Source organism: Colossoma macropomum, unplaced genomic scaffold (genome assembly GCF_904425465.1).
Source record: "Colossoma macropomum unplaced genomic scaffold, Colossoma_macropomum, whole genome shotgun sequence".
NCBI classification, from domain to species: domain Eukaryota; kingdom Metazoa; phylum Chordata; class Actinopteri; order Characiformes; family Serrasalmidae; genus Colossoma; species Colossoma macropomum.
Genome location: NW_023494792.1, coordinates 7,891,003 through 7,903,555, shown reverse-complemented (window position 1 = coordinate 7,903,555; position 12,553 = coordinate 7,891,003). Strand labels below are relative to the sequence as shown.

The window sequence follows — 12,553 nt, the reverse complement described above, 5'->3', positions numbered from 1 at the left end:
CAGAACACCTACGGCAAACCTTAGCTTTCAGACCCACCTGTAGTGCGGATGTCAGAGATGAATGTAGTTAATTAACAGCTGTCATCGTCGCTCCATCATTGCTTCTCTCTAAACATGTGAGGTCTATCAAGAACCCCCCAGCAGTGCTTTATTAACCATAACGCAATGACATGATGATTACTTCACACGCGTCAAAGGAGGGTCAAATGCAGACACATCTTGGATTACCAACTTGAGACAAAGGACTCAGGCCAAAAATGTGACCATCAATGGCCAATTATAGATAAGTCCTTTTGACTTCAACGTACAGTAGCAGCCTCTATGCATGGTTTGTCATCAGTGTTAGCATCTCCCTGATGATGTCTTCTGCTCTATGTTGATGTGATGAGGATTTGTCAGCACCAACACCTCTGTGTTGATGTTGTGAGGTTAGTGCCATCACTCCTGTGTTGATGTCAAGAGGGTTTGTCATTAGAACTAACACCTCTATGTTGATGTGATGAGGATTTGCCAGCATTAGCATCTGTGTTGATGTAATGAAGCTTTTTTTTATTAGTGATAGTATCTCTGTGTTGATGTCAAGAGAGTTTATCATTAGTGTAACCATCTCTATGTTGATGTGATGAGAGTTGGTCATTAGCACTACCATTTCTGCGCTGATGTGATGAGGTTTGTCATTGGCACTAGCATCTCTGTGTTGATGTAATGAGCATTTGTGAGAGTCTCTCTCTCTATGTGATGAGGGTTTGTCATTAGCACCACCATCTTATGAAGGTTTGTTATTAGCACTCCCATGTCTGTGCTGATGTGGTGAGGGCTTATTATTAGCACTAGCAAGTGCGATGAGGGCTAGTCAGTACCAGCATCTTTGTGTTGATGTACTGAGAGTTTGTGATAGTGCTAGAGTTGATGTGATGAGGGTTTGTCATTAGCACTAGCATCTCTGTGTTGATGTAATGAGGGTCTGTGATAGTGCGAGTCTCTCCCTCTATGTGATGAGGGTTTGTCATTAGCACTACAATTTCTGCATTGATGTGATAGGCTTGTCATTAGCACTAGCATCTCAGTGTTCATATAATGAGGGTTTGTTATTAGCGCTCCCATGTCTGTGCTGATGTGACGAGGGCTTATCATTAGCACTAGCTAGTGTGATGAGGGCTAGTGAGTACCAGCATCTCTGTGTTGATGTGATGAGGCCTTGTCAATGTCAACATCTTTGTGTTGATGTGACAGGGTTTGTTAGTGTTAGCACCTTTGTTGGTGTGATGCGAGTTGTCATTAGAGGTAGAATCTCTGTGTTAATGTCATTAACGCTAGTGTCTGTGTTGATGTCAAGAGGGTTGGTCATTAGCACTAGCATTTCTATGTTGATGTGATGAGGATTTGTCATTAGTGCCAGAATCTTTGTGTTGATAAGCAGCCTGTCTTAATAATTAGACATGATTGTAACTATTTAGATGATCATAATTCTTTAAGCTGCCTGCCACCATTTTTCGCAGTTGTTAGATTACGACACAACCAGGAAATATGAAGTAGGTGTTTTGGCAAATAAATGTACATAAAAGCAGGTATTAATTGAGACACATCCTGGGACTCACTGAAACATCTAACTTGGTGCTCTAACATGTTTTTTTTTAAATAATTTTTTGGATAGCTAATGCTAACATTTTTAACGTGTACGAACAATCTGCTAGTATTTCATGATTGTGACAGTCCTTGTGATAAGGGTTTGTCATTAGCACTACCATCTCTGCGCTGATGTGATGAGGGTTGTCATTCTTGGTAGCACCTCTGTGTTGATGTCAAGAGGCTTTATCATTAGTAATAGCATCTCCCTGTTGATGTCATGACTGAGGCTTTATCATTATCGTTAGTATCTCCCTGTTGATGTCATGACTGAGGCTTTATCATTATCGTTAGCATCTCCCTGTTGATATCATGAATGTTTGTCATTAGTGCTAGCATCTTACTGAATAGAAAGCATAGGCCTTCCATATGACTAATCTAATGACATCAGCCTTATAGTCCTTAACCTTAATTAGTCAGTGTCGTGTCAGCAGGTTCAACAGCTCTAGATTGAGTTCACTTGACTAAAATATAAATTTAACAATAAATTTACCATAAAAGTACATTCAGGTTTGATGATGCAAGTGCTGATTCATTCTGATCTCCATTGCTGAGTCATGGTACCAGGGGCTGCAGTGTGACACACATGCCCTGTTTGCCCCTGCCTTATGAGGACCTGGGGCACAACACAATGATTGGATGATGCTAGAGCAGCAAGTAGAACACACAGGTTTGGATGAAAGGTACGCCAGGTCAGGGCTGAACTCAGGAAACCTCTGAACCTCTGGACGTTTCAAAAGGTAAAGGCTGCAGAACGCCTGGAGCTTACAGTGTCCCTGTGTGTCTTTATTCTCCGTGCTTATATTGCATCAGTTCTAATCTTAAAACAATAGAAAGCATTCCCCAAACCTTTCCACAGTAATGTATGGCCCAATGAGTGTTTACATCCTTATTTTTGCTGTTTATAAACAGACCCAGTGTCCATTACCCTTTTTCTTCTTAACAGTCAGTTTAGTTAGAGAATATCACTCAAGAATTTATCATAAATGCATATCACTAAGAAAATCTCATGTCTCCAAAATAGTGACTTTATTGGAATAGAAAAACAAAGCAATTTGAAAAAGTTTGCTTTCTAAAAATAGATTTAATAAGAAATTAAAATAGTCTGAGATTTTCTTTAGGGCTGTGATTTATACCCATTCTAAAAAAAAAGTTGGTGTGGATTTTTTATTGTCTTCATGTTGTTTAATTTAAAAAAGTGCCCTATGATGCTCATATGTGCATTAACTCCAAACTCCACTCTAAACAGATGGGGCAATATGGCTTCTGTCATTTTGTTGCATCATGAGTAGAAATCGTTTGTGGCACAGACAGAACTTTGAACGATGGTAACAGCAAAGGGAGATAAACTCAAGAAAGCACAACCCACAAAGTCACAGCGAGCTAAGCGGAGGTAGCATTTCAAACCAATGATGCACAAACGAAATGAAGAGAAAGCACCAAAGTCCCAACACGTTTTCTCCTACCGCTGGTAGTAGGAAAGTGCTTTTAACAAGCTAGCCAAACTAGCTAATATCAGCCTATTAAAGGTAAAATTATGCTACATGTTGGACAAAGAACATTTAACGGAAGAGAGGAACATTTCTGTTGTATGGGGAGGATAACAATAGTGCACAATGATGTGATTATAAGTCTGTTTTAAGATGATTTAGGGATGAAGTGAGTGGTAAGACTTAAAATCTGTAAAATATACAGTCGTAAAAATCACGAACATGCTAGTTGTGCATGCAAGCCATAAACATAGTAATTTTAATATAGAAAACTTGCCAATGTCTGTGCACTAAGATAGACGCCACTCAGAATCATATAAACAGACACAAAAATAGGGAATAGATACAGTCATATGCAAAACACCCTCAGTCAAATTATGTTTGCTGATAATTGATTAAGATTTAAGATAAACAAAAACAAACAAAAAAAAGAAAATATACTTCTGCACAGGCCATATTTATGTTTTACTTTTTGCTCAATATGTTAAATTCAGCCAATAAGCAGCTGCTACTGTGTTAACTATATTTTCACTGGAATTAACACAATATGTCATTTGACCAGGGGTGCCCAAACTTGCATACGAAAGTAAATAATGAAACGTGTGCTGAAACAGGAGAGGTATAAATAAAAATAAAAATAGATGGTAAATGATAGAAGAAGTAATATAAAGTTTTTTTTTCTTTTTATCGACTGTTGGATGCTTCAATAAAAAATGAAAGCTTTCTTTTTTAACTCTTATTTCTTGTATTCAGTCATTCTATTGATTCAGCAGACAACTATTGCTATGGGACATTTGTAAATTCTGGCATGCCACAGTACAAGAATTTCATCTGAGAAATAAGTGTAGCAGTAACAAACAAAAGCAATTTGATGAATTTTAAAATTCAAGAGTTTTTGTGCCATCACTTGAATTTATTTCCTACTGAAACAAAAACAATCATTTGATTAGTTGATTAATTGGAAAAAAAAAATCAATAGATCCTTTTATTATAGAAGTAATCATTATATGCAGCCCTAGTTTTCTTATGACAGCAGCAATATCTATCCAAATCTTTCTAGCTCTTTCTTATATTGAGCAGTGTGGTTGTAGTGTTGGCTTTCAAACAGAGATGCACAGAGGTATTCATGAGTGCCAACCCTGATCCAAAACCACCGTTTCTTCTGTAGAGCCCTTCAAAAACGAAAGAGATGAGAGAGGGAGAAGGAGCTAGTGTGTGTGTGTGTGTGTGTGTGTGTGTGTGTGCAGGATCTAAAGCAGCTGTCTCTCTCCCTCCTCATACACTGCTGACCTCATTAGAGCAAACCTATGGGGAGGAGGAGAGGCCATGCTGCTTTCATAACAGCTAATTTCATTTAAAGGTCCGTTTCCGCTCCTGAGCCAGCAATGCCTCCACCCAACCGCGGCCCTCAGCTCACAGCAAGTAATGAGAGAGGCGGCTCGCTTTCTGTCAATTTCAGAGCATGAGAGAGTGTGAGAATGTGAGAGAGAGCAGGAAATAAGAGAAGAGGGGAGAGAGAATGTGCAGAGGCATGCACTCCATAATAAAGCATGCGTATTGCACATGTTTCTGCCATTAACAAGAAAAAACGACTTTTGATAGATTCACTAATAAGCAAAACATTGTATTAATAAAGCTCTTGTGTATGCCGGATACACATAATCACTAAGAACACCCATAAATGACTTTTGATGTTCACTTGGATAAAGATAAAGCCACTGCTGCTCTGTTATATGGAGCACCGGTCAGTTGTACTTACCCACAGCTGGTCTCCAAGAGGCTGTCCCCCACCTGCAGAGAGGCCATGCCGAAGTCTGCTATCCTAATGTTGTTCTTTTCATCTAGCAGCAGGTTCTCAGGCTTCAGGTCCCTGTGGCTGTGTGGGGAAAATGAAAAGTGAAATCAACCTACAGTAGATATAGCTGGGTACTTACTTTTAGCCTTGACACGCTGACACAAAATTCTCTTTTAAAAAAAAAATCTCTATAACTGACCCATCCATGCTCTGCCCAGAAATACGTTCTTTCATAGCAACTGTGTACTGGAAGAAAATTCCAGGACTAATTTGAAAAACACTGTTTGTGAAAAACTGACAAACATGCTCTATGCAAAGACATATTAAAATTATATTATAAAATATATTATTTAAACCTAATGTCAAATCCACATGCAAATGCTTCCCTCCTGCCTCCCACCAAAAACAGTGACATATACATATAATATATACATATCAAAAGAAAAAGAAAAATTCTAACAATTACTTTAATTAATATAATCCTAAATTCAAATTGACTAAAACTGTAGTGCACTACAATGTCTATACTGATTTAGTTGTGAATTCTGCCAACATTCTAACCCTCATACAACTTTGCAACACAATCTTTAAACAGAAGACATTTATGAGTGGAGCAAGGTTAGGTCAATTGTTAAGAGTCTTAAGAACATTTTCTCACATTTACACTGTTCTAAAATGTTCTCCTGTGTTCACATTTAGTTCAGTTGGCCTGTCAATTCTTAATCTGGCACAGTAGAAGGCCAACATTAGAATGTTGATGTTTGTAGGGGAACACTGGGTCAGTGTGTCATGGCCTTTACAGGATAGATGTCTGTGTTAGCATACAAAGTACAGAAAAAAAAGTGATGACCACAGCTTTTTAAAAAGGGCAGGTTCGTACAAAATAAGATAAAAAGCGTTAGTTCACAGAATTAGCATTGTAGCTGCGGGGCTGTCAATGACTACCGACTGCCTTTTAAACTTCGTTTTCTCTCTCTTTCTCTCCTGGGCGCTAGCCGTCCGGCTGGCACAGCGGGGGAGGATGACAGATGCCTGCTGTTCCAGTGCCTGATGTTAAGAGCCCAGATGACCGCAGACAGCGCAGATGAGCTGCTTTACATAATAATGCTTCCCTCCTGCCTCCCACATCACTCCCAGCTCCATGCTAATTCAGAGTGTGTCTCAGCGCAGCTAAAAAGCAGAAAAGAGTGGACAGAGGTGCTGTTTATAGAGAGAACTAAGCTCTGGAGGTCAACATGTACCAACATGTACATGTGTATCACTTATGTTAAAAGTGAAACTAAAAGGCAACCTGTTGCAACTGACCTCAGTTTTTATTGTGTTCACAATGTAAGTCAACTTTAAAGAGGACTCACTTCTCTTTCTGGTCCTGTTCAGTACTAATGAGATTTCAGACCACTTACTCAGATCCCAGTGTTGTTCAAGTAAATCTTAGCATCTCAGCACAAATATGATTCCTAAATGGTAGAGCGAGTATCAAACTGAATGCCCTTTCTAATAGTTAAGATGATCTTACGCTGATGCTTTTGGAAAACTATGGCTATGATTGGCTGAACCAAGTTTCAAGCTGTAGTAAAATCACTGTAACACATGGACTCTCATGGCTTATTCCTTTATTAAGCCAGTGCAGCTGTTTCTTTGTGAGATTTTCCTGATTAGTCCGTTTTTAACCGCAAAATGCTGGAAGACTGTAGCTGTGTACATATAGTAAGCCTCATAGAGCAAAATACAAAGCAAACCCGGGCCATTTTTCTTTTCACAATACATAAATCAATTGGACCACAAAATAAACCACAACTTATTAAGACCACCTCAGAAGTTTGGTTAATCTGTTGGTGTGCTGAATTCACCTGAAATCATTTGCTATGTTCACATATGCACAGAAAGCTATCACATAGTGGTCTGATAGGTGTGAAAATGGCTTAAAATGCATTACAGAGATTGTGTAGTTGTAGCCAAATAAAACTAGGCGGATTGGAAATGACAACGAATTTGCCACTATACAACAAACTTGACTGCATAACAAAAAACTACATCTGATCTATCTAAACATTGTGGGGGGTTGGAGTGTGGGCCTGCCATTGCTGCTGAAAAAAATCCTAGAGGAAATACTGGAATATGAATACATTCATATTATTATATTATATATTCAGCCATCCCTACTTTTTCAAAGTAGTCCGTCCAGCTCTGAGCACAGTAATGCATAGCAACAGCACTTCCTTCTTTTATGTAATAATCATACACAATGGAGAAAGGTCTGCACAGTAAAGTATAGCCTAAGTAGTGTTTACTTTATCAGATGATGGCAGTTCGATTGGATGACGTTGGTGCAGCAAGTAGAACACAGAAGTTTGAATACAAGGTATGCTGGGTCAGGGCTGAACTCCAGAAACCTTTGAACCTTTAGACTTTACCTTTTGAAAACTAGACTTTTCAAAAGGCAAAGGCTACAGAACGCCTGAAGCTTACAGAGTCCTAGTGTGTCTTTATTCTCTGCATGTGTGGTCCATGTATCAGCACAGCAGTGCATGGGAACAGTGTTCTTCTTCCATCCTTTTGAGAAATGTCCCCAAAGCTTTTCAAACCAAAGTACAGCCTAATTCACACGAGAGATAAACTGACAAGCGAGTGAATTAATAAACGCAGCACCCGCCCCCACCAAGCACATGTATAGACCTAACTCCCTGACATAGCCCGCCATAAAGCCATGGGAAAGCACTATTTAATCCTGCTGTAAGATTAAATAGACTAATTGCAGTTGCGTACTTTATTAACTGCCAGGCCCACAATATCCAAAACGACTGTTTGGGAAGAAAAAAAAACTGCCAAAGTAATATTGCCCAACCTCTGTAATCTCTCTGCCTGCGCATGCTGATATCACTGACTGCAGATTTATCGTTCTGCTGGTTGATAATCAAGCCTCACCAAGGCTTCATCTAAATGCCTCCATCCTCTGCTGCTAATCATGAAAGCACCAGCGGGGAGCGAACATAAGCATAAAGAATATGCTAGTGCGCCCACAGCCACAAACAGCGTCTGCAGCTTTCTGATGCTATCAGGTATCATGTTAGACACTGGGGTCCTAAAATCACAGTGGCTTTCTCTCTGTGTGATATGAGATTTTAAAATGCAGTTGCCAACCCTGTGATCATTCATTTACTTTATGTGAAGATGCCTTGTGAGATAGAAGACACTGCATGTCATAATACAAACATTTGCATCTTTTTTGGTTAAAAAACTAGTGACACTGGCTGCATTGGTGGTGACATTAGTATAGGTGATGTCTAACCCAACTTGATATCAAAACTGACATTTTTATCTGGTTAGTTCTTGTCCCTGGTCATATTAAGCATGATTTATCATACCAAACCATTAAAAGACATAACTTTTGTTTACTCATAATCTTTGAATAAACTGTAGTGACTTTTACTTCCTTTGAAAACATCTTTTGAGTTTTCATTATATCACCATGAAACAGTGGGCGGGGAAAAGTAATAATAACCAATATATCATGTTTAACCTCCCTTTACCACCACCTCCACCACCTGTTGTTGTCATCACTTTTATTTAAATTGCTCCTTTCCCATGCTCAAGTAGTCTTTACAATCATAGAGCATGAACATGTCAGGCACTAGTAGACCTTACATTCAAAGACAAAAGGAACACTGAAAGCACAGTGAAAACAAATGTGTTCTCAACAGAGATTTAAATAAGGATAATGAGGAGCGAATCAAACATGTCACTGATCGAAGTGGTAATCTAGCTGACAGACCCTCCCTCATGCCGTGTTTCACTTGGAAATATGTCAAAGTGTGGAAGGAAAATGCACTATGACTTCCAATTCATGTTGACTTTAATGATATAAACATGTATGGCCTTAAATTCATTGCTGTCAAAAAAAATAAAGACAAGTATCTCCGTTTTTTTTATTATTTTTTTATTTTTTACATTCTTTGATTGCAGCAGCTGCCTTTCACATGGACCAATAGAAATTCCCAAAACTGCTTGGAATAAAATCTCAGTACATTAACTTGCATTAAACGTTAATGTTTTTTGCCATCTCTTGTCAAGCTGCTTTTTGAGATACTTGTTTTTCTTTGGACAGCAACGAAAAACAACCTCCTAAAAATCTGAACATTTGATTACATTTAATTAAATCATACACATTCATTTCAGCTCAGTCACCACTGGCAGACAGACAGACAAACAGCCACCTACACAAACAAACACACAGACACAAAAAACCTCAAACACTACCTTCTGAAAAGGAGAAACAAAAAAATGCATGATAATGTCTTAATGAAGGTCTTTCCATCTTCTGTGGTTATAAAACTGCAATTGACATTGGCTGTAACTTCAGTGTAGAAGACTTTACACCAAACAGCCACTTTGTTAAGTGCACCTACCTTGTATCTACACTCTATTTTCTTTTTATCAGCTTCATTTACCATATAGGTGAACCAGAGCCTGTAGTCCATCTGTTTCTCTGCATACTTTGTTAGCCCTTTTTACACTGTTCTTCAGTGGTCAGGACCCCCACAGGACCACCACAGAGCAGGTATTATTTGGGTGGTGGATCATTCTCAGCACTGCAGTGACACTAATGTGCTGGCGGCATGTTAGTGTATGTTGTGCTGGTACGAGTGAATCAGACACAGCAGTGCTGCTGGAGTTTTAAATACTGTGTCCACTCACTGTCCACTCTATTACACACACATAGCTTGTCAGTCAACCTCGTAAATGTAAAGTCAGAGACAGCAGATCATCGGTTTGCTTTAGTCATCTTCTAGTCCTTCATCAGTGGTCACAGGATGCTGTTGGCTGGATATTTTTGGATGGTGGACTAATCTCAGTCACTGACACTGAGGTGTTTAAAAACTGTGCCTGATCCACTCAGACCAGCGCAACACGATAACGCATTACCACCACGTCAATGTCACTGCAATGCTGAGAATGATCTATCACCTAAATTACACCGCTCTGTAGTGGTTCTGTCAGGGTCCTGACCTCTGAAGAACAGGGTGAAAGAGGGCCAAAAAACTGTGCAGAGAAACAGATGGACTACAGTCTGTAATTATAGAACTACAAAGTGCTCCTATATGGTAAGTGGAGCTGATAAAATGGACAGTAAGTGTAGACAGAAGGAGGTGTACTTAATGAAGTGGCTGATCGGTGTATATTACATACATAACACATAAATATGCATATCTTCACTTGGTAATACATTAAGCATCCGTTTAACATCATCATCAGAACTCTTTAGCCATTTACTCCTGCTATTTAATGAATATGCCTCACCATGAACAACAGCAGAGTCAGAAGTAGGTAAAGTGAAGTGTTCATGCTAGCATTAAAGACAAAGCCTGGCTCTCCTCCTCTCCTCTCTATTTCCCCTCATTTTCCTCTCCAACTCTTAAGGGCCCATTGACCCAATTACAGGCCGAACGAGCCTCCCAAAATACTCCATTATTTTAATGCAGAGAGACAACAGCTAGTGCATGGGATTGTGCTTGTGCCGGCTAATGGCGCACTGCTCTTGCTTCACTGCAGTCTAATTATTAAAAAGACTGCTTTTTAGTTTCCTTGTTCTCTCTTTTTCCTCCTTGTTTGAGGATGTCTATGTTCCCCTCATGCTAGCTATTGTCCCTAGTTAAGTTCTTGCCAACGTTAAAAAATGTTTTCTATTATCAGATATGCAAACTTTTAAGTTTAAAGTCACTTTTGGAAAACAGACCCACCTGCAGGCACAGACAGAAACAACAAAGACATACGGACAAAAAGGGGAGGAAAAAAAAAGAGTGGCGATTGTCTGGACTAACAAACAGCCAGACAGCTAACTCAAAATCACGGAGTATAATCACAAAGCCCAAGTACTATGAAAATAAAATCTCTAATTATGACATACTGACTTAACTTCTTCTCTCCCAGTGCCAATTCTGATATCTAAATCTATGCACCGATCAAATACCAATGCTATGTAAAGCAACTTGTGTTTTGTGAAAGTACATGAACATAAATCCAGTTTTCAGTCCACAGTTTTATAATCACTGACAGTTAATTCAACTGTTGATGAAACTGATTGGCCACCTAGTGTCATGTCTACCAGGGAATATAAAATCGAGGGCTGGAAACAAGATTCAAAGTCTGAGTACCTGTGCAGTGAAGGTCAACATATAGCAGATTGCTGAAATCAGCCCGGTGCCAAGGGGACATTTAGTGGGGCAATGCCCTACCATCCACTACCCACTACTTTCTGTACATGCTTCTATAGCAATAGGTGACAAAAAACAATCAAAATGAAACTCAACTTCACATGCACTGCTACTGCTTGCCATGTGCCCCAATATAAAGAGCTACATTGATTAACATAGTGGGGTTTGAATTCATCAAGTACTGGCTGCACTGTGGGGATGCACTGTATGTTGTGGGAAGATAAATCAGTTCCTTAATGTGCAGACTTGTGATTTGCTGAAAATGTGGCTGTCCTCTTGATTTCTCCTGAATGTGTGGTTCCTTTAGACAGACTTTACACTTCTCACCTTTATGGCTTTTGAATGCCCCTCTCATTGTATTCTGGCACCAGGGCTGTCTAAAGTCTTTAAATAAGAATTAGAATTGTTCAAATGTTTAAATAATATTGGTCTGAAAGCAGCTGCCCAAAGTGGGCAGAATGGGTAGGGTGTTTAATTTGGCCCACGAGAAAGTTGCCATGTCAGCCAGTGAGACAATATCTTGTTTGAAGCACATTTAGTAATTATTCACATAGTGTAACTACAATATGTAGTTATAAAATAATATGGAAAAAAATATGGTCCTTGACACAACTGACTGCAATGCAGATGTAACAATGCAAAGGTAGCCAACAGTTGTAAACTAATAAAGCATTATAGATGGTGGTACTCAAACAGGAGAAGATGTAGAGACCACCAGTATGAAGAATTTCTTTTACTCAATTTAAAATAAGTTGCCTTGTATGCAAAGAAACCACAAGTATTAGTGTATATATATATATATATATATATATATATATATATAATATATTTTAAGAGTCAATAGGCAAAACAAGTACCAAGTGTCACACTGAAGTAAGTCACTGGCCTTATATCATAGGTGCACACATGGGCCTGAAACTCAATAACAAGGACCAAAAATGCAAAAGAATGCAGACCTGGGTGCTTTTTTAGTGGCTGTACTGTGAGTCAGTGCTGTGAGTGCGGTGAGTGCCGCTCGTGAACTAAGAGGATGGGGTAATGCGCAGAGTTTCATGGCTCATTCATCAGTGGAGCGGGTAGGAGTGGAGTGAGTCAGAGGCAGCTTCTAAAGCCCTGTTCCAGCCTGCTGCAATCTGCGCTCTGATGCCTGCTCGCTGCGAGCCGTTCCATGTGACGAACGGTCTTTATCTCGCCCCCACATGTGCCTTAGGACTCCAATCACTGGCGGGCCATGTGACAGAAGCGGGTCTTTCAGTGCAGAAGCTGCTATAATTACTACATAAGTAGGGGGCGCGGCAGCACATGCTCATATAGTAGCTCATTGATCATTTCCTGTGAGCTGAATGGCCACTGGTGGGCGGGAATAAAGGAGGAGAGCAGAGCGCGGTGGAGCCTGTGTCACTGCCGCTCTCATTGAGCGAGCGAAATGG

The 12,553-nt window shown here is 39.6% G+C and overlaps 1 protein-coding gene across 2 annotated transcripts in view; it reads right to left on the bottom strand.

Moving 5' to 3' along the window:
- brsk2a (BR serine/threonine kinase 2a) overlaps window positions 1-12,553 on the bottom strand; it is a 241,652-nt gene that overhangs the window by 51,683 nt on the left and 177,416 nt on the right. For both annotated transcript variants that reach the window (XM_036575781.1, XM_036575780.1), the window contains exon 5: window positions 4,876-4,992. In XM_036575781.1, coding sequence (XP_036431674.1) covers window positions 4,876-4,992 — 117 coding nt within the window. The remainder of the gene's footprint in view (window positions 1-4,875; window positions 4,993-12,553) is intronic.